This window comes from Narcine bancroftii, chromosome 6 (genome assembly GCF_036971445.1).
Source record: "Narcine bancroftii isolate sNarBan1 chromosome 6, sNarBan1.hap1, whole genome shotgun sequence".
Lineage (NCBI taxonomy): Eukaryota > Metazoa > Chordata > Chondrichthyes > Torpediniformes > Narcinidae > Narcine > Narcine bancroftii.
The window spans coordinates 73,448,658-73,471,375 of NC_091474.1; the positions used below are offsets into that span (position 1 = coordinate 73,448,658).

At 46.0% G+C, this 22,718-nt stretch overlaps 1 protein-coding gene across 2 annotated transcripts in view; it reads left to right on the plus strand.

Moving 5' to 3' along the window:
* Window positions 1–22,718, plus strand: part of zswim8 (zinc finger, SWIM-type containing 8) — a 118,875-nt gene that overhangs the window by 78,326 nt on the left and 17,831 nt on the right. The window contains exons 13-20 of one of the 2 annotated variants that reach the window (XM_069885359.1): window positions 1–133; window positions 3,028–3,211; window positions 5,908–6,006; window positions 7,427–7,551; window positions 11,895–12,045; window positions 19,281–19,433; window positions 21,106–21,328; window positions 22,282–22,571. The exon at window positions 1–133 is cut by the window's left edge and continues 47 nt beyond it. In XM_069885359.1, coding sequence (XP_069741460.1) covers window positions 1–133; window positions 3,028–3,211; window positions 5,908–6,006; window positions 7,427–7,551; window positions 11,895–12,045; window positions 19,281–19,433; window positions 21,106–21,328; window positions 22,282–22,571 — 1,358 coding nt within the window. Of the gene's footprint in view, window positions 134–3,027; window positions 3,212–5,907; window positions 6,007–7,426; window positions 7,552–11,894; window positions 12,133–19,280; window positions 19,434–21,105; window positions 21,329–22,281; window positions 22,572–22,718 lie in introns of both variants that reach the window. The other variant, XM_069885358.1, reaches the window with a different exon arrangement.

Here is a 22,718-nt window from a genome sequence, read left to right on the forward strand (position 1 = left end):
CAACACCCTGGCGAAAACCGCCTTCTTGTTAATAGTCCTGAGTGAAAGGCTGGAGCTCCATAATCTGGCTTACAGCATCGGGATGTTTTCCCTGGAACTGCAGAGACCACCGGCGTCAACAAAAGCCCTGGAGGTAAGCAAGCATTAGACAACAAGCATTGTCATGGTCCTTGGTTCTAGAGCCAAGGAGCATAGAGCTAATTCAGCGACGCGATAGACTGTTAGACCAGAGAAGATGGTGGGATGAGGTACAACCACAACATTTAAATGATAAGGCACAGAGGAGATGATCCTAATGCAGGCAAATGTGGTGAGTGCAGATGAGCAAAAAGATCATGGTGGATCAAAAAGTTTCTCTTATGCACAAATAAATGTCTGAAAAGAACTCATGAGAGTGCATCCAACTTCAGATGGTGTGCTGGATCCTTGCTTGGTGTTGCTTGGAATGATGGCTTTTGAGCAGATGGTCTGTTACAAAAATGAACATTTCAGTGCTAAGTGGTGGATTTAATGGAATGTGATCTAGTGAGATGGTCTTAGTTTTCCCTTGGGGGATTGGATGTTATTCATATCAGGTAGCAGTGGCGAGATTTGCCCATTCAGTTCCTAAAGATGCCAAGTGAGATCAGGGAACTGTCCCTGAAATTTGGGCTCAGATTCTAGAATAATAGGCAAAAATGTTGCTCCCTCAGCACCCATAATCATAAGTTGTTCACGGATGAAAGAGAGGTGTTGTCTTTGAAGTGAAATACCCAACACATTCTGTTACATCCATGAAATGATTGATATACTTGATATAATTAATAGAGTTCTATAGAGAAAAAGTCTTGTGGATTTTATTTAACAGCAGAAATTATTTAATAAAGAACTTAAAGCTTTATTTTCTATTTTTCAATTTGCATAATTTATTTATTTGAATTTTATAAATTGTAAGGTTTGCTTGTCACACTGGGCATACATTTTGCAGGTGTGTCATTCATAAATTACAACCAGCTTTAAAATATAGTTTCACATGCTTCTGAAATAACTGCATTCCAGTACTGAACAAGTGTGCTTTCATGCCCTCTGAATAACATTGATATTCATCTGAATGTGGTTGATGTACATGATCCATGCGTAAAATTATTTTCCTAAAATGGGGAGGTTAAAGTTTCTTGGTCTCTGATCCTGCAAAGTAGAAGTCACGTTATTCATCTTCCCAACTGCACTCCAGTTAAACAGCCTTCGGAGAGATGGGGGCAGTTATAACATTCAAGTCATTGAGACAGGTACAGGCGGGCATAGGGGAACTGTTTCCATTGCCGTAGATCTCCGATTCCTGGACTGCAGGTTGAGGATAAATTGGAGCAGCCTTTATCCTTGGCCTGCCTGAGAGCAGGGAGGGGGAGTGACAAAAGGAGCTGTGACACAGAAACAGACCCTTTGACCCATGCTGACACATTGTCCTGTTGATCCCTGGGAAATCACTGCAACATTGCTGGCAAGTTATATGTGCAGGGCACCAACATGTGCTGGCAGTGGATTGCTGGTGTGAACCGTGGCGTGGGCATTTTTGACTGACGCAGTGCGGTGGACTTGCAGAGCAAGCTTGCTCGGAATTGGTTGGGCCACTTGTGCCCCCAGTAAGTTACTCCTCCAGCTGCTTTGTGGAGGGGGGATCACGTGATCCAGCAGTTTCCAAAGGGCTGGTGTTTAAAATTGCCTTCGATGTTCCTGAAAAGGCAGGGTTTTACTTGCCGCACTGTTGCTTTCTCCACCTGAGTGGCAAGCAGTCTGCCCCTCCAGCACTTTCTGTCACTCAGAATGAGAGTGTCCTGTCCACTGTGTTGCTCGTAGCCCCACCATCAGCAAACCAAGTCATACCTGCTAATCTTGGCACTTAATCCTCACTGAGCCAACACATTGCCTTTCAGGTGGTCTCGAATAACAAAACTTTCTCAAATGAGAACCAGAGGCCAAAATCCTGACTGGCTGAAATCATGTCAGTAGATTTTCAGATTTCAGATTTAGTACATACCTGACATCACATACAACCCTGAGATTCTTTTTCCTGTGTGCAAGGCAGAATTACCACTTAATAACAGTGCAAAAAACATATCAACAAACAAAATGACTGCAATACAGAGAGAAAATAAATTGCAAAAGTAAGAGTCCTCAAATGAGTCCCTGATTGAGTTTGACGTTGAGGGGTCTGATGGTGGAGGGGTAGCAGCTGTTCCTGAACCTGGTGGTGTGAGTCTTGTGGCACCGATACCTCCTTCCTGATGGTAGCAGCAAGAACAGAGCGTGTGCTGGGTGGTGTGGATCCTCTCTGATGACAGCATCATCCGTAGATGTCCTCAATGGTGGGGAGGTTTTGCTTGTGATGTCCTTGGGTGGTGTCCACTAGCTTTTGCAGGATGGTGTCCCCATACTAGACTGTGACGCAGCTGGTCAGCACACTTTCTACCACACCTCTGTAGAAATTTGCCAGGGTTTCCAATATCATACGAAACCCCTGCAAACTCCTGAGGAGGTCGAGGTGCTGATGTGCTTTCCTTCCAATACCATTTGTGTGTTGGATACAGAAAAGATCCTCTAGTGACTCCCAAGAACTTAAATTTGCTCACCCTCTCCACCTCTGGTCCTCCAGTGATCATTGGATCGTACAACTCTAGTTTTCCCTTCCTGAAGTTGACAATCACTTCTTTTGTTTTAATGACATTGACTGTGAAGTTCTTGTTGATGCACCATTCGGCCAAGCTTTCAATCTCCCTCCTGTATCCTGACTCATCACCCCTTTTTATACACCCAATATCGTGCTCATCTCCTGTCACTAGTTCTAGCTTTAAAGACGTTGACAGCGGCTTACCTCACTCTTACTTCCCAGGATTCATTCATCAGCTTTTTATGCTTCAAAGAACGGAACGGTTAGAATCATCCTGTGCTTTTGTCCAGATGTTTGCCTTTCACCGCTGTGGTGATAATTTCTTCCTGTATTCATGATGGCAACAATGAATACCCTCCATCTTTTCCCCCTCTTCCCAGGTCAAACTTGCCTACCAGGAATCAGAAATTGTGGCTTTGTTGAAGAAGATTCCATTGGGGATTGTTGAGATGAACACCATCCGGGAAAGGGCAGAGCAGCTGAGAGAAGGAAATCTATGTGATTACCGGCCAGTTCTGCCACTCATGTTGGCCAGCTTCATCTTTGATGTCCTGTGTACACCAGGTAAACATTTAGGATTTGTGTTCTGCAAAGACACGGGCCAATTTAATTCAAGACCTTACTACTTTGGCTCCCATCTCACCATACTAACATTCAAACAACAATCAATTGGAGGAACTGAGTAGGTCAAGCAGAAACTGCAGGAGAAACCAGAATGGTGAGCGATTTGGGCTGGAACCCTTTGCTTCTCTCCTCCCTCACCCATTTATCCAGGAATTGCTCCGTAGTGCCTGACAGGAACCGGCTGGTGACTTGTGTGGGCTTTGCTTTGGGGTAGATCAGTGATACTTCCCAGATTGATGGTGAATACTCTCCCACTTCCCAGCCATTATCAGAGGGCTTTTATCTGCATGAAGATTGTTTTCAGAGGCTGGCAAAGAGATGGGGAGATCTGAGAAAAGATGACACAGATTCAGGAGGTCCCTGGGATGGTGAGCCAGTGAGCTTGGCTAGAAGAGGAGGAGGTAACGAAAGAGTTTACCTGTGGCCCTGTACACTTGGTGGAGTGTGGGCACACCTGTAATGTTTGGAGGCAGGGAAGGCCCCTTGAACCTGTCCTATCATTCAAGGAGATTGTACTGATCAGATGATCTTATTTGTGTGTCCCAAGTTAATGGCGTCCCCTATAACTGATGTTCTTGCCAGTCATCACCACATGATGGTATTGGACATTGACTCCAGAATTCATTCCATTGTTGAAGGGGGCTGATGCTACTGTTTGATGTATTTAACGCTGCTGAGTGGGGCTGTGTTCTTTAACAATCGTCTCCTCACACCTTAAATTCCAGAGTTAGCAGGTTACCCCTTCGATCTTCCCCTTAGCGTCATCCAGTCAACAGCACAGAGAGGGGCTTAGCCCTGCCATGTCCACGCTGACCATCAAGTCTGATCTGCGCTAAACCCATTGACCAGCATTTGGTTTGGAGCCTTCTGTGCCTTGAAGATTCAGGTAATCACATCAAGTGCGCTGTGCGAGTCTCTGCCTCAGGCAGTGGGTTCCAGGATTTTTAATTTTTCTTTAAATTTCATTTTTTTCTTATTTAAAAAATTGAGACGTACAGCATGGTAACAGGCCCTTTTAGCCCACCTGCCAGTGCTGCCCAATTACACCCAATTGACCTACAACCCCAGAGTGGGAGGAAACCAGAGCACCCGGAGGAAACCCATGCAGACACAGGGAGATCGTGCAAACCCCTTACAGACAGCGTCGGATTTGAACCTGGGTCACTGGCGGTGTAAAAGCACTGAGCCAACCATGCTGCCCTGGGTGAAAACATTCCTCAGGTCTCCTCTAAACCTCCTACCCCTCACCTTAAACCATCAACACCTCTGCCACAGGGAAAAGTTACCATATGCCTGATCTGTGCATCTGATGATTTTATCAGGTTCCCCCTAGGCCTGCATCCCAAGGAAAGCAGACCCTCTCCGTAACTCAGCCGTTGCACCCAGGCATCATCCTCGTGAAGCTCCTATTGCCTTTATTTCCGATCTCCATTTGAAAATAATGCTCACTGTACTGCAGTGATCGGCAGAGATGCAAGTGCTTGAAAGCATAAGCCCTCAGGTTCAAGGCCACTTTCTTCCCTGCTGTTACTTAAAGGGATCTCTCATTGGCCTCCTTTTAACTCTGGATCATGCACTTTGTTCTTGTGATAGTAGGGGAGTCCAGAACAAGAGGGCACAATTTCAGGATAAAAGGGTGTCAAGTTAAAACAGATGAGGAGAAATTTCTTTAGCCAGAGTTGTGAGTCTGTGGAAGTTGTTGCCACAGGCAGCAATGGAAGTGAGGTCATTGGGTGTATTTAAGACCGAAATGGACGGGTATTTGATTAGTCAAGGCATCGAGGGTTACAGGGAGAAAGCCAAGAAGTGTGGGTGAGTGATCAGGATCAGCTCATGATTAAATGGCAGAGCAGAGCCAAGGGCCGATTGGCATCCTTCTGCTCTTTTATCTTGTGACCTTGTGATGTTACATCTTGCACTGTTTGACTTATTGCAACACTGCTGTCTGTGCTTTTGTTTATTTCTTATTATATAGATTAGATTAAACTTTATTGTCATTTTGCCAAGTAAAATACAAAGCTAATGAAATACAAATAGCACCCAGCTATATACAAATATCTATTATCGTGCTACCTGCAGTATGTCCTGTCTTGCCTGGATGGCACGCAGAGCAAAGTTTCTTACTGTATCTGGGTACATGTGACACTAAACGATTCAATTTACCAAGGATCAAATGGGAGAAAAGGAAAAGAGTTTTCAGCTGGAGAGTCTGGAATTTTCTGCCCGAAGGGGTGAAACCTTCCTCAATTTGGGCCGAATGCAGGGAAATGGGATAGATAGGTCCACATGGACAAGATGGGCAGAAGGGCCTGTTTCTGTGCTGTAGAACTATGGCATGGAGAGAAATGGACAGTCAACCTTTGGGTTAGGATTCTTGTCTCGAAACTAAGGTGGGGAGGGGAGAGTAAAAGGAAGGGGGAAGGTTTGGGTTGGGGCAGAAGTAGTAGGATACTGGTTTGAAGGAGTTGTGTCCCGACCCGAAATATTGACTGTCCATTTCTCTCCGTGGATGTTACCAGCCCTGCTGAGTCCCTCCATTCCAGCCTCTTTCTGCTGTTCTACGATGATGTGTCCTCCGACTGGGTTCCTGGGAACAGACGTGCCCAATGCAGCCAACCTCTGCTGTTCTCTTTCAGTCGTTTCACCGACTGGGTCAAGGCCACCAAGCCGGAATCGGAATAACGAGATGCCTGGCGATGAGGAGCTTGGCTTCGAGGCAGCTGTGGCTGCCCTGGGTAAGTCTGGAGTTCAACTTCTCTCATCATCTGTAAACAAGTGAAACAAGGGCTGTGCGTGAATCCATTCTAGTGTTGTTGCTGCCATCTCTGCCAACGCACCCAGTTCTTTGCTCTGCCAGCCTGCTGCACTTATGGGAGGTGGGTGATGGGTGTAATTCCTCTGCCTTAGTTTGCACTTTGGTTTGAAGAGAGCAGCACTGATATTCCAGGGCAGCCTCGATCAATAAGGTTATGGCAGAAGAATGGGTTGAAAGGAAAGATACATCAGCCATAATGCAGCATAAATTGTCATCAAATTTGTTCTCAGTGCAATTGGCTTCTTACTAAATATTATTTATCTAAACAACTTTGAATTAAATATTGTGAATTTGCTGATCTGGTGGAATCAGATATGTCCTTGTGTCCAACATCTATGTTCCCTTCCCTCACTCTCTTTCCAAGATTCTCAGATATGTCTTTGTGTCCAACATCGACGTCCCCTTCCCTCACTCTCTTTCCAAGATTCAAGATTCCCGAGTCAAGTACACAAAGAACACGATGCTAGGAGTAAAACACAAAAGTCCTGGGATCGAAGTAAAAACTCAATGCTGGAGAAACTCAGCAGGTCAAACAGTGTCCTTTATATAGTAACGATAAATATTCATAACCAACATTTTGGGCTTAAGCCCTTTGTCAATTTCCATCAAGGTATGAACAAAATGTAGGCAGGCGCAAGGTACATTCTGCTCATACCTTGATGAAGGGCTCAAGCCCAAAATGTTGGTTATGGACTTTCATCTTTGCAATATAATGTTTGACCAGCATTGTGTTTTTACTAAATACACAACGTTGTTTGTTTGCCTCATAAAGGCACACAGAGGTGTCACTAGTCCTGCACCACTGTCGAAACGAGATAGAGAAGCAAAAGAGAGCCCCTTTTGAGACCAGGAGTGTCCATGGATCCTGCCACCTCCTTCATGTGTCTGGTCCAGCAGTTAATCAGAGCTAGAGGCCCCTGGTTCCAAATCCCTCATGCAGTGAGTGCCTGAGGCTGCAGGATCCCTGCACACCATCGGTGCCCTCATCTTGTTCCCTGAAACAGCTCGTCAGCATCCTGGCATGAGACCTTCAGGCAGCAAGCTCCAAGCTGGTCTGCTGCTATGGTCTCCTATCCTGGAGGGGCCTTTCTTCAACAGGGGGAGGAGGTGCTCTGCACCATTCTGCTGTTCCCTGGAGCCCTTAACCCTCCTTCCACTCCTTTCCTTTCCAAATGACCTCCCCATCTGAGGGACTCTTGTCTCTAGACATGAGTCAATGGTGTGTGTGGCTGTTTTAAATTAACTTGATATGGATAATCCCCAAGATTCTGCTTGGCTGTAGCTTTCAAAAGCAAAGTTTGCAGTGAAACTTGCAAAGTTTCTCCATGGTTGCACCTTAGGCATGAAGACCACGGTGAGCGAGGCGGAACATCCCCTGCTGTGTGAAGGAACTCGGAGAGAAAAAGGAGACCTTGCCCTTGCACTGATGATCACTTACAAAGATGACCAAGCCAAGCTCAAAAAAGTAGGTACAACAACAACCTCTGGGACATCATGGATTTGTTTGTTATATGTGATGCTAGGAATCTTTGAGCATTCTGACTTGTTAACATTGGTTCCAAATATCATCTCATTTTTAAAAATTGAATGCAGACAGGCCATATTTTAATCAATGAGGAGGGTTCTTTGCTAAGTTGCTTTGTCTCACAGTGACCAGTGATGATTAGCTGTTGTGAAACACAGCCATTGGACCCGTGTGGCACAAGTTCCATGAACACTTTAAGAAGATGGCCTTTTTCCACATATGTGGAGTGCAACCTTCTCAGTAGGTTTTAATTTGCAGTTGACAAATGGGTAGTCATAGAGTTAGTTAAATCAAATCAAGTTTAACATCATCTGATTGCACAAGTGCAATCTGGTCCTCGGTACAAAACACGCAGATACAGAACCAGACCTTACACCCATACAGACAAACAATATACATACAGGAGAAGAATTCACGTACACAATAAATAAGTAAATAAATAATGATTCGGATACATGAGAGTCCAGGAGGGTTAGTGTGAGCGGTTCCTCTGGTTGACCAGCATTCTCCCTGCCCGTGGGAAGAAGCCGTTCCTCAGCCTGACGGTGCTGGCTCTGATATCTCCTTCCTCATGGGAGCATGTGAAAGATGCTCTACGTGAGGTGGAAGAGTCCTCAATTATTTTGTATGCCCTCTTCAGACAACGATCCTCGTCAATGGGGGCAGGGTAGGAAAACTCCAGTGATCCCTCTTCCACTCTTATGGTTCTGTGGATGGACCTCCGATCCATTTCTCTGCAGCAACTATACTGCATTGTGATGCAGCCGGTCAGGATGTTCTCGACAGACCTTTTGTAAAGGTTGACATGATGGTGGCTGGTAGCCTTGCCCACTTCAGACTTCTCAGGAAGTTCAGTCGCTGTTGCACCTTCCTGACAAAGAGAGGAGGTGTTGAGTGTCCACGCTAGGTCGCTAGTTAAGTGAAATCCAAGGGACTTGGCGCTCTGCACTCTCTCCACTACTGATGTGTAGTGGAAGGTGGTAGGATAATTGCCCCAAATGAAAGTTGGAAGAGAAGGCAAAGAGAATCCTTTCATTCCTAATGAAGCTGAAAAGGGAGGGGAGGAAACTTTCCAACGGGAAACGATTTGAAATTGGATAATTTTCAGGGCTCTAGATAGTGAGCCAATTTTTTTTTTATTGTTTATTGACCTGTGTGCAGTAAAAAGGTTTTATTTTGCATGCTATCTAGGGAAGTCAAACAGTACAAAATTGGGCAATAATAAAAGGTGCAGGATATAGTGCAACAAAGACGATGTCCAGGGCATTGAGGAAAATACAGTTAAAGAATGTAAGGGCATCATCTTTTACCAGTGAGAGGTCCAGTCAGGAATCTGATAACAGCAGGAAAGAAACTGTCCTTGAATCGAGTATGTGTTTTTAATCTCGTGTCCAAGAGAAGGGTGGGGGAGGGGGTGGAATGGGCTCTGCGATATGTTGCCAGCTTTCCTGAGATAGTGGGATGTACGGACAGAGTTGACAGAGTGAAGCTGGTCCGTGTTAAAGCTTGAGTTGTGATCACAGCTCTCTGCATTTCCTTGTAGTTTTGGGCAGAGCAGTTCCTGTTATAAGCTGTGATTCATATGGGCACGGTACTTTCTGTGCTACATCTGTAATATTTGGTAAGAGAGTGAGACATGGGGAAGTTCTACGAGAGCTGACAGAGCCATGACGATGATCACAATGTGTGCTATTTTGTGTCAGCAATTGCCACCCCTCATGTTTGTTCTTGGACTTAGAGCTTCTTTGCTAACTCTGTATCTATTACCCTCGCCCACCCCCCCCACCCCCCCCAGTAAATGTGGAAATGATTTTGGGAAAGAGGGATTCTACCCACAAACTTAACCTGGAGAAACTGGTTTGTTCTCTTATTGCAAAGAAGATTAAGAGGAAATTTGACAGAAGTATGTTAGATCTTGATGGGTTTAGAGGAGGAAATTAGATGTTGTTACCTTTAACAGATGAATCAGGAACTGGAGGCATGTTTCAACAAAAGATAGAATGGGGAATGAGGGAAAACGTTTAACACAGGGATTCTTTGTGATTTAATTGTCACTGCCTGTAGAGATGACGCAAATGGAATCTGTAATCCACTTTCAAAATGGAGTTAAATAGACCCTGAAGAGAAACGTATTACAAGACTGGGAAAAGAGCGCAGAATGGGACAGACTGCTTTGCAGGAAGCAGGCGTGGACTCGATGAACCAAAGCTTCTGTCTGTCTGTAACTTTATAACATGGAGTGCAGTTGTGGTCTCTAAGGATGATGTGGAGGTGATTAGATAGCTCCTTGGGGAGTTTCCTTTCAGGAATGTTTCCCAATCTCTGGAGAGGTAAAATATACAAGATTATTTATTAATGTGAAGTAAAATATATTATTAATGCAAAGCCAGCTTTTTATTAGCCATCGCTAGTTTCCATGGCCTGGGAATCTTATTGAATGGCAAAGCAGGTTACTCAGTTTGTATTTTGTGTGTTCTTGTGCAACAAGCCATTGAATACCAGCCTGTGTTCCAGTGAAATTTAAACCCAGAACTTAGGAAAGGAAGGCAGGATTTTTTTGTGGCAGCCTATCACTGATGGGTTCTTCCTTCCACCAGATATTGAAATGAGGGCACTACACAATAAACCTACCATCAGGGTAGACATGGAGTAGAGGTTTCCTTTGGTGTTCGGGCCCCTCCAAACATTGACCCAGTCCCAGTTCTCCTACAAAACTTCAAATCTCTTTGGTGCCGAGTGATTTCATATCAGTAACTTCTGCAGTTGGATGAGTTTGTGAACTCTGCTTTCACTATTTCCCCTACCTCTGTAGTCCCACCCCTGTGTCCCCTGACGACCCTCTTCTGTCAATCTCCGAGAATGCAGGCTGCCTTCAGAAGAGTGAATCCAAAGAAAGCATCTGGCCCAGATGGAGAACAGAAAACTTGTGCTGACAAACTAGTCACAGATATCTTCAACATCTCACTCCGGCAGGGCGTGGTACCCACCTGTTTCAAACAGATGTCAATTGTATCGGTACCGAAGAAGAGTGTGGTATTGCGCCTAAATGATAATCAACCAGTGGCACTCACATTCAAAGTGATTAGAGGCTGTTGTTGAAGCCTCTTTCTGACCAGCAACATGAATCCATTCCATTTTGCCTACCACAGCAGCAGGTGCACAGCGGATGCCATCTCACTGGCTCTAAAAGCCCTGGAACACTTGGATTGCAAAGACGCTTTATCGACTACAGTTCAGATCCCTTCAAAACGAATTAGCAAACTCCCAAGACCTGGAACTCAACACCCCACTGTAATTGGATCCTGAATTTCCTCACCCCCAGTGAGGGTTGGTGAGAACATCTCCTCCATAATCTCCATCAGTACCTGCGCTCCACCGGACTGCGTGTTCTTAGCCCCCTGCTGCCCCCTCCTCCACAATTCTGCTGATGATACTACGGTAGTGGGATGCATAAAGAGGGACAATGAGTGCACACTGAAGTGAGGTCGAAAACTTGGCTGAATAGTGCAAAACAGCAACCTCACACTCCATGTCAACAAGGAGCTGATGTTGGACTTTGGGAAAGGGAAACCAGAGGTGTACGATCACTATGGAAATCAGGGGTGGAGAAAGTGAGCACATTTAAATTCCTGGAGTCACCATTTCGAAGCACCTTTCCAGGGCACGTGAATGACATTGTTAAGAAAGTCGGGACCTCTAGTTCCTCAGGAGTTTTCAGAGGTTTGGTATGGCATTGAAAACCTTGGCAAACATCTACAGATGAGTAGTGGAAAGTGTGCTGACTGGCTGGTATGGGGGTACCAGTACCTCTGAGAGGGAACCCTTGCAAAAGGTAATAGACACAGCCCAGGACATCAAAACTCTCCCCATCAACGAAAAGAATCTACAGGGAACACTGCCATCAGAGAGCAGCAGCAATCATCAAGGATCTGCACCACCCAAGGACACGCTCTGTTCCCGCTGCTGCTATTAAGAAAGGTCTAGGTGCCACAAGACTCACACCACCAGGTTCAGGAACAGTTACCACCCCTCCACCATCAGACTCCTCAACAACAAATTCAATCAGGCTCTCATTTAGGGGCACTTGCACATGATTTATTATTGACTTTTTTTTCTGTATTACAGTTGGGTTGTTTACATTTCTCTCTTTTGTATATGTATCGAGTATAGTTTATTGCACTACCAATATGTAGAAGTTATACCTGGCCTGCAGGATTGTATGTGATGTCATGTATAAATGTGATGTCAATAAATCTGAACTTTTTGTTCCCCTGTTGCTCCAGATTCTTGACAAGCTGTTGGACAGAGAAAGTCAAACTCACAAACCTCAGACACTGAGTTCGTTCTACTCGTCCAGCAAGCCGCTGGCAGCCAGTCAGAAGTCTCCATCGAAGCACGCATCCCAGGCAACAGGCGGTGTCCATCAGCTGACCGGTACGGCATCCTCACCCCAGCAGGCCAGTGTGGCAGCCCCAGTTCAGAACACTGTGGCCGAGAACTTTCCGGAGGGATCAGCCCATGGTACATCCACTTTCTTTGTCATTTTTCTTTTGCTGTCTCTCCCTCTTACTTTTCCCCACTCCCCTTCCCAATGGTTTCTCCCTCTACCTCCCATACCTTCTGTCCAAAATTCCTCCACCTTTAGACCCCCTTGCCTCAGCTTCCCTCCCCTTTTATTTCCAGTCTTGATTCAAGGTTCCTACTCATGGATCCTGCCAAAGCACGCAAACTCGCAGCGTCCATAGGAGGGGGAGATGTATTACCGATGTTTCGGGCCTCAAGGTATAAGTGGAAAAAAGGCAATCATCTGATTAAAGACTGGGAAAAGAAAGGGGGAAAATGGGGAGGGTGTCCAGACCAACAAAAGGTGTTAATTGGATATGATAAGAGGGAAGGTGAGAACTGATTTTGACTCTGTGAAAGGAGACAGAGGGAAAAGGGAAGGGAAAGAGAAAGAGGGGGTAGAGGGGACAGAGGGAAGAAGATTGGGGGTGGGTTTTCTAATGGAAACCAGAGAGGGCAAAGAGAGAAAATGAGGTGTTCTACCTCCAATTTGCAGGTGGTCTCAGCCTGTCCATGCGCGAGACCATGGACAGACATGTCAGCGAGGGGAGAGGGTGGGGAATTGAAATGGGTGGCCACTGGGACATCCACACTATTGCGGCGGACAGAGCTGAAGTGATCTCCCAGTCTGCGCCTGGTCTCTCCGATGCAGAGGAGACCACAACGGGAGTCTGGCCCCACTGAGCTCACCCACAAATTACTGGAAGAGCACCTCATCCTCCGTCTAGGTCTCCAACCGAATGGCATTACTGACTTTTCTGGTTTCGATTAAGAACACCTTCCTTGTCTTCTTTCCTCTAATTCTGTCTTTTCCATTTTCCCTGTTTCCTTTCACAGAGCCAAAATAAATTCTCACCTTCTTATCATTTCCCATTAACACCTTTTGTCTGATGGTCTGGATTCCTCCATTCCCCTCACCTCCCCCCTTTCTTTCTCCAGCCTTTAATTCAGACACTTGCCTTTTTTCACTCATACCTTGAAGAAGGGCTCAGGCCTGAAACATTGGTGATGTATCTTTCCCTCCTACGGAGTCCAGCATTTCTGTGTTTTGAGTACGATCACAGCATCTGCAGACTTCTGTGTTTCACCTCTGACCATGAATGTTGTCTGACCTGCTGAACTCCCCCAGCATGTCTTTGCTCAACATTCCAGCAATTGCAGCTGGAGCTCCTCAGTTGCCACTTGAAGGGAACCTTCTCCAGAAGGTCTTCATGGGTCACAGAAGGCAGCTCACTCCCACCCCTCCCCTTACCTTTTGGAGGCAGTGCCTGCCTTGGCACTTGCATCGGTTAAAGTGAATAAAAATAGAAATAACCTTTGTGAGTTTAATGAGCTTGCTGCATCACCTCTGCCATAGTACTCAGCATCAGTGATACTGAGCTCATTGTGTTGTTCACTGCACACCATGTGCTGGGAACCTGTTCTGTGGCAGCTCTGATCACTACTTCAGGTATTAACACCCTCATTAGTGACCCAATTGGTTATTTTCCAGAGTCCCATTGTGATCAGTCATCACACATCTCCTGATTGATGAACCTGTGATGAAAACCTACTGCAGAGAAAGCTTTCATTATAAGCGCATTACTCTCTGATAGTGTTCGAGGCAACTGGAATGAAAATTATATTTTGTCCTCCCTTGTTGGGAAAACAGTTGTTGCTTTGCCTTGAGGGGGGCACCATGATTCATCCCGCACATACGGAGGATGTCAAGCACGAGCCCTGAGGTAGCTAGAGCTTCAGTGGGTGCAAGCTGCTCTTGTGCTGTAAGGCCGACTTTAGCTTTGGACTTCAGCCAGTTAATTCAGCAGGGTTCATGGGGCTTGTGAATTTTCCATTCTGTGCCTGGTTCTGGAGAAACAACACTTCATCTTATGTCTGGGCACCCTCCAACCAGATGGCATTAACATTGATGTCTCTGGTTTCCACCACACCCACACCCCCTTCCCTGTCTCTTTTCCCTCAGAGTCAAGATCAATTCTCACCTTTCCTTTTATCATATCCAATTAACACCTTTTGGCTGTTGGTCTGGACTCCCCCTCCCCTTTTTTTAAAAATCTCCTTTGATGCCTAGTCTTTAAGGAAGATGCCTTCCTGCTTTTTGCTTATACCTTGAAGAAGGGCTCAGGCCCGAAATGTCGGTAATATATCTTCATCTCTGATGGGTGGTGTGAGACTGGCTGAGTTCCTCCAGCATCTCTGTGTTTTTAACCTGGCTCTGATCAATCCATTTGTAAACAACAGGAGCCCATCGTGGTTCAGAAGTCATCCTTCCCAGGTTCTGGAGGTAGCTAAGATTTCCCCGCTCTCCTGCCATGTACTGCACCCCTTCCTTTCTACTTTGGGGTGCGTTGCTAGGTTGACCGCACAGGAACTCAACACGGGGCACACCTTTTTAATCGTGCTCCTGTTGACGTGATGATGTAGCGGTGTTAAGGTTGACACTTGGGGAGGGTTGGCTGAGGCAAATACAGTTGTGTGTAACGGAACTTGAAAGATTGGAGTGAAGTTCTCACATTGGCTCCCTGCATGGAAAATCAGATTAAAGCACAGAGGGAGGCTATTTGAGCTATCACGCCTCAACTATTTCTCTGCCAAGATTCATATATAATGTATAAAATAATATGTGTGTTTATCTTAATTGCTGGACTCTCTTTAAATGACGTGATCATTTGTTTGCTCTGTGGAAATTTTCACACTGAATATGCATCCGTGCTCTTTAATTATTGAAAATGATCTTCAAGCTCCATTTGATTTGTCTTTGATTGAGCCCAACACACATTCACACCTGGGTTCTGCTAATGTTTTAGCAGGAATCGGTCCGTGTCGCATTTGGCATGGACTGACGTTGTTTCTTAAATGGATTAATCGAGCAGACATATGTGTCAATATTGGAAAAATAACTGAATGTGTACATAATACTTCTGTCTTTCCAGTTCATAAGCAATCCAATACAGGGAATTGAAATGGTTTGCTTCAATACCCTATCTTTCAGCCATAAATATATTCACTAAATTTTCTTGTAAATGTTTGTTTTAAGATTAACAGGCAGTGTAACACCTGATCGGCAGGGAATAGGGTTCGACTGTCTGATGCATTCAGTTGTCACTCTTGCATCAAAAGAACAATGTCCTCTGAGGCATGAGTTGGACCTGATCGATTGTAATTGGCTCACTATTACTTGGATTAGAGCTTGATTAAGTGTTGTACAAAGAATTGTTGATTAATTTTATTTTGCAAAATTTGCTGGCATCATTCCAAGAAATTAATGCAAGAGCAGAATAAGCTTTAAGCCATGGTCATCAATCCTTCCTACTAGCCAGTAGGATACTCGGCAATCTGGATTATGCCCATCACACTCACTTGAAATGTTAACTCTTACTCTTCCCACAGATGCTGCCTTACCTAATGAGCATTTCTAGTATTTTCTGTCTTCCTCTCTGATTTCCATCAGTTGCGGTTTTGTTTTAATTTTCACTTAGTGTGGATAACTATCTGTCACCAGATAGATAGAAGTAAAGACCTACATTCTGTCTTGATTGTAGTCAGCATTGCTGAGAATCATTATTTTTGAATTTAGATATTCAGCACGGTTACAGGCCATTTCGGCCGCCCACTTTACACCCAATTAACCTATGCCCCGGTTTTGAGCCGGAGTCCCTGGGGAAAACCCACGCAGCCACGGGGAGAATGTACAGTGCAGGATTCAAAACCCAGTCCTGATCGTTGGCGCTGTAAAGGCATGGTGCTAACCGCTCTGCCAACCGTGCTGTCCCATTAAAGTCTGGAGATCCAGATCAATACAGATGGAGCAGGAATGACCTGCGAAAAGCTATCTCCCAGGCAGAGTGGAGATTCCGGTTGAAAATGGAAACAACGAGGGACATCTGACATCTCTGTCAGGGCCTGAACTACTACAAAACCAAATCCAGTGAAGTAGCAGATGGCAAAGCTTTGGTCCCAGACGAGCTCTACGCCTGATCTTATGACATTAACAATGAAGAACCACCCCTCCACACCTCCATGTCCCCTGATGATCCCATCCTGTCCGTATCTGAGGATGGTGTGCATGCTGTCATCAGGAGAGTGAATCAAAGGAAAACACCAAGCCCAGACGGAGTATCTGTATTAAAAATCTGTGCTGGCCAACTTGCAGATGATTTCACAGATATCTTCAATATCTGACTCCAGCAGGGAGTGGTACTCACCTATTTCAAACAGGTGTCAATCATACCCAGTGCCCAAGAAGAGTGCAGTCAATCATTAAGGATCCACACCACCCAGCACATGCTCTGTTTTCTCTGCTGCCACCTGGTGCCACAAGACTCACACCACAAGGTTCAGGAACAAGCTGCGACCCCACCACCATCCGACTTCCCAAGACAAACTGAGACTCATTTAAGGACTCTTACTTGTGCACTTCATTGATTTTTTTAAAAAATTCTCTCTCTATTTACAGTTCTTTGTTTACACGTATATGCTGTGTCCAGTTTTTTTTGCACTACCAATAAGTGGTAATTCTGCCTCACCTGCAGGAAGAAGAATCTCAGGGTTGTATGTGATGTCATGTGCATACTCTGACAATAAAGCTGAAATCTAAATCTAATCTAAGTAATTTCCAGCAATAGTTTCTCATCTTGCCCGAAATGTGCACATGTGGATGTGCCTTTGTGTTTCCACAGGCATGGGGTCAGGTTGGTGTGCAAACTCGTACGTAACATGTCTATTGTTTGCAAGCATCCAGCATGGATAAGTTGTCTCCACGTCTCTCTTGTGGTTCCATCAGATGAACACTGGGATGTCTGGAGTCCTGATGAAATCTCTGCCTCATTGCAGTCAATCCCAAGCCCTCCCAGCCACACTGCTGTTGTTGGACCCAAGCATAGCGCATGCCAATTACTCCCCTAAGGCAACCTGCATCCGTCAGCAATGCCTGCTTCTCTACCGCTTGCTAACCTGCTGATATAAGGCTTCCTTGAGACATTGCCCTCCCCCCTCCCCACTGCTTTTTGCAGTGAAAGTCAGCTGAACTCCACTCCGAAGCCAGACCCGTCCCTCTCCCACATCAATTGACTGCTTGCTCACCAAGTCTTCACAGCTGCACCTCCTTGTATTTGAATCTCTGCTTTACTCTAACCATGTGACCAATTGTAGAGGAAAAAAAAAACACAAAAGCTCCAGAGGCTGGGATTTTGAAAAGACAAAGAATTGTGGAAGAACTCAGCAGGTCAGTCAGTATCCGTGGGTAGAAATGGTCAGTCAACGTTTTGAGTCTGCACCCTTTATCAAGTATCGGAAAGTTGACTGGCCACTCTGTCCATGGATGCTGGCTGCTCAAGAGTCCGGCAACCTCAGTGTTCGTGTTTCTCTGGCTTTTGGGTTGTTGGGAGGTTCTGTGCATGCAATTGCAGGGTGCTCAGATGGCAGACGAGAACTGGATTTGCCTGTCAGTTACGATTACACATTCTCTTTGTGTTGCGGTGGTTTTAATAAGCTTGAGGAATTGTCACCCTGCTTCCCTCTCATTGACTGCAGGCTGTCACGTCAGTGCTAGAGGGAAAGGAAATGGAGTTGGTGGCTTTGATGGAGTTGGCTCGAACCCAGGTTTATTTTCCAAGGAGTAAATGCAAATGCCTTTGATCTCACTCGTATAAGCAACAGAATAAGAATTGTATGCATTATCTCCTGCAACCAGAACACTTGCGATGATTGAACTGTGTGCTGCATTGCTTAATAGTCATCTCTATGTGTCTGCCCTGATTCTGGAGTTACCCCATTTGCAGCCGGTCTCGCAGCGTCCATCGGAAGATACATAATATGGTTATGTATCATAAAGATTCGGGCCTGAACCCTTCTTCAAAGTATGAGGAAAAAGCAGGCAGGTGCCTGAGTTAAAAGGCTGGGGAAGAGAACAGGCCAATGGACAAAAGGTAGGAGGAGGCCAGCAGAGGAAAGGGGAGAATTGATCGTGGGGAGGGGGTGGCTCTGGGAATGCAGAGCTGGAGTAAAGGAGTCAGAGGGAGAGAGAGAGATAGAGCTAATGGGCCAAATAGCCTCCTGAGCTGTGATTTTTTTTAAATTAAACAATGTGAGATGTAGTAGACATTTTTGTGATGCTTTTCCATTCAAGGGTCTCCTAATTCCTTTGTTTGTTGAATTGATGTTAAACAGGAATACATATTCAAGAGGTTAGCTCAGTAGTTTTCAAACTGCCATGGTGCTCTGTGATTAGTAAGGGATTGCTTAAGGTGAGTGGAAAGAAAAAGTTTTAACCGTACCTAATTGATTTGTTATGTGCACGGTTTCATAAGGAAATGGACCAATGACAATTTTTCCTCAAGCAACATATTTCAGTAACAATTGGGTCCAGAGCAGTGATTCTCAACCTTTCCTTCCCACCTTATTGCAATCCTTACTAATCTCAGAGCCCCGATGGCCTAGGGATTGCTTAAGATGGAATGTGAGTTTAGGGGGCAGTTTGAAAACCACTGGGTTCGCACAACACTGTTGCAGTTTCGGTGACCCGGGTTTGAATCCAGCACTGACTCTGAGGAGTTTGCAATTTCTCCCCGTGTCTGTGTGGGTTTCCTCCAGTGCTCCCGTTTCCTCCCACCCTCCAAAACGTACAGGGTTTGTAGGTTAATTGAGCAGCACGAGCTGGGAGCCAGAAAGACTTGTTACTGTGCTGTAGATCTGAATTTTAAAATACGTTTAAATTTATAATTGAAAATAGGCGTTTATAAATTGGAGTAATTGTGAGCTTATGCTGCTTTCAAATGGTAACAGGATTGCACTCATTAATGGCATCTACATCTACAGCTCAGTGCCAAACAGCCGTTCAAATTTCACAATACGCTAAATTCACTTTGCCAGCAAGCTTAAGCTTCAACTGAAGGTGCAACTTCAAGTATTTAAGTTAGTATTTGTTACAGCAGTTTAACAAATGGTGATGTTGATGTGAGGGAGAGATGTGGGCACCTTATTCCTGTATAAGAAATTCCCAGTACTTTGTCAAGATGTTTGAATGTTTCCCTCTCCCCCTCCTCTCTGCAAAACGTCTCTTCAAGAGTGCAGTTTCATCATTTCATGGCTTGTGATTTCACGTGCAGAGAATGCTCAGCGGGCCCCCAGTGAACCACCGAGCGAGGGCGGGACATTCAAGCAGGAGGGGAAGATCCCAAGTCGACTGACGCTTGGCAGCAGGGGCGGATACAATGGCCGGTGCTGGGGGTCGCCAGTCAGGCAGAAGAAAAAGCACACAGGTAGGCACGCAGAGCTGTCAAAATTCCACAAGCCCACCGCGCTTCTCTCGCATCCGCCACTGAGCACGGCGCAGTAGAAGAAAGTTCTCAGCTCTTTGAGAGCTTCATTGCATTTATCCAGTTAGCAATAGGATTAGTGGGTGACCGTCTTGCCTGAGTCAGAAAATTGTAGGCTTAAGTCCCATTGCACAAAATTCCAGTGTGGGTGTCCTCAGGATGTGTTACCCTGCAAGAATTACATCTTGTTTGAGTGTGAAACCAAGGTCCTGAGTCCTGTTGGGTGCATCTGAGAGACCCCACCGCCCTCTTGACAGAGCGACTGTTGTTCCAACGTCACAGCGAGGGTGTTTCTCTGACCCCTTGTCATGAATTCGCTTTGCATCATGGTTTTCATTCTGCTTTGTTTGGACTGATTTATTTGGCTGTGGAGTTTGGAGATTCAACATTTAAAAGGATTTCTTCCTTCCTTAGATATCCCATTAACCTTGGGTGTTCTTGTGGAGATTTTGTTATTTTGTGGAATGGGGTCTTACTTCGTATTGCTTTTGAGTATCATACAACATGAATCGTGGTGCATTAACTGGATTGGGCAAAGCCCAAGAATTGTCGCCCACACTCACAGCGAGTAAGTCAGGAAGCACTGGTGAAGTTTAGCATAGCCTGGTGCTGGGGCATTGAGTGAGATGCCACTATTGACAGACAGTTTTGCGTCCTACAATCTGAAAGGACTTGCATTTCGAGACCCAATCTCAGGAGCACCATTTGTAGCCTAGTCAGTGTTGGGATGTTGCAAAGAATGCGAGCAGTTTGAGGACAGCAAACGTGATGATACCTTTTTGAGATGTTGAAGGCAGGTGGGGTGGGGGGAAGAGATGAACTTCGGCTGGGACTCAGAGGATAACTAGGGGTGGCAAAGGGGAGGTGGAATTGTGGGAAGAATAAAATGGGTTCATAGAACACTACAGCACTGTAGAGGCCCTTCAGCCTTCGTGGTATTCCTTGAAATAAAGTTCACCCTGCCTCGTAATCCTCTATTTTTTTTCCATCCATGTGCCAGAGTTTCTTAAATGCACCTAATGTCTCAGCCTCCACCACTGCCCCTTATGATGTAATTCAGACACACACAACTCTGTGTTTAAAATAAAAAAACTTAACCCTGACATCTCCCCTAAACTTCCCTCCTTTCACTTTGTGCCGATGTCACCTGGCGTTTGCTGTTCCTGCGCTGGGACAAGGGGTGCTGCTCGTCCACCTTATCTATGCCTTTCAGAATCTTGTAGTCCTCTATTAAGTCTCCTCCCATCCTTCTATGGGTCAACGACTGAGGAATCTAAATGGGTGCTTGGTGGTAAATAGAATGGGGCTACGGTCCCCTTTCCATGTCTCTGTGGCATTGTGACGGTACCAAGGTTTTGCATGCAGCAGATGAAGCCTTGATGTAACACCTCCTCCAAATGACTGCCTCTGATGAGGCAGCACTCTGTCGGTAGAGCACTGGATTATTTGGGTAATGGAGCCCTGGCTTCAAACTTGACCCCATGACCTTCTGGCTCAGGAGGGAAGGGGGACACGTGGCCCACTGCAGCTAGTTAATGTCTGTCATGGTGAAAGGGACTGCCCTGTGGCTTTTTGCCGTAACTGACCGTGGCCTCTTTCTATTCCCGGTGGATAGGCATGGCCAGCATCGACAGCAGTGCTCCAGAGACCACCTCGGACAGCTCGCCCACCCTCAGCCGCCGGCCCATCCGCGGAGGCTGGACAGCAGCTTCCTGGGGCCGGGGCCAGGACAGTGACAGCATCAGTAGCTCGTCCAGCGACTCCCTTGGCTCTTCTTCATCCAGTGGCAGTCGAAGGGCCAGTGGAGGTGTCCGCACCAAAAGCACCGACGTTGGGAGGTAGTTTCCGCACTGTGGTCTGTCTTTGTTTCTGCAGCCGGGCATTTGAACACAGTGGAGAAATGTCCTGCAGCCCATCTGCTCCATGCTCGTGCTCCCCTCCAATGTTCTCCCATCAGCTCCTCTTTTTAATTAAAGATTCACTTTATTGTCATGTAATTAAAACAGTGCAATATTACACAAAATTCACCAGTTTGCCGTAAGGCAGACTGATTCGCCATCAGCAGAAATTGCCTGAACCTCCCCTTACAGTCAGGGAAAGAGAAGCAAAAGAGAGTTACTGGGTATCCATAGATTAATCTTCAACACTCCTTCACCCCCAGAGTCCAGTCCAAACCATCACCAGCTCCAGATCTGAACTTGTGACACAAGCAGGAACCCTTCAGCGCCCTCGTCACCCTCTCGCATCCTGATTCCAATACCTGGCACCCCTTCAGCCAGTCACGAGCAGTCCACAGCCCCATGTGAATCCCTTAACTGCAGCCACCAGCATTCCACACCCTGCATGGGTTCCTCATCTCGGGTCACCAACAGTCGCCTGTGTATTCTTTAGCCACATTTTTTTTTATCTGAGCCCTTCATGAGCCTCCTACTACACTCCAGTGAATAAAGACCCAGCCCTATCTAGCTTTTTCTCCCAACCCCCCCCCCCCACACATAATGTGTGCTCCAGTGAATTTCTGTGCACCCTTTCCAACTAATTGACATCCTTCCTCTAGAAGGGCAAGTTAACCAACATTGGACTGGTGTATGCAGGGTGTGTAGCCAAAGTTAGTATTCAGACACAAGCCTGCTGCGATCTAATTGGATGGCAGAGCCTGCTTAGAAACACACTCCTCCCTACCCCTGCTTAAGGGCATTACCTTTAAACTCCTGCATTAAGCCATGGGGGACGTTAAGTGGCCTCTCTGTAGACTGAGGGTTTGCACTGAGACTGTTCTCTTCACTTCCAGGTACAAAGGCAGGCGTCCGGAATGCCACGCTCCTCACGTGCCCAACCAGCCATCTGAAGCTGCGGCCCATTTCTACTTCGAATTAGCAAAGACTGTCCTCATCAAAGCGGGTGGCAACAGCAGCACGTCCATTTTCACCCATCCTTCGGCGAGCGGTGGGCACCAGGGGCCCCACCGTAATCTCCACCTCTGCGCTTTTGAGATCGGGCTCTACGCCTTGGGCTTGCACAACTTTGTTTCACCAAACTGGCTCTCGAGGACCTATTCGTCACATGTCTCTTGGATCACAGGTTTGGGAGAAGTTACCGTGTCCGTTTCTGTGGCATCTGTAGTGAAACACGAAAGTCTGTTGACACTGATTGCAGTTAATGCTGGAGGAACTCAACTGGCCTCCCAGCGTCCATAGAAGGTAAAGATATACTTGATACCTTGAGGAA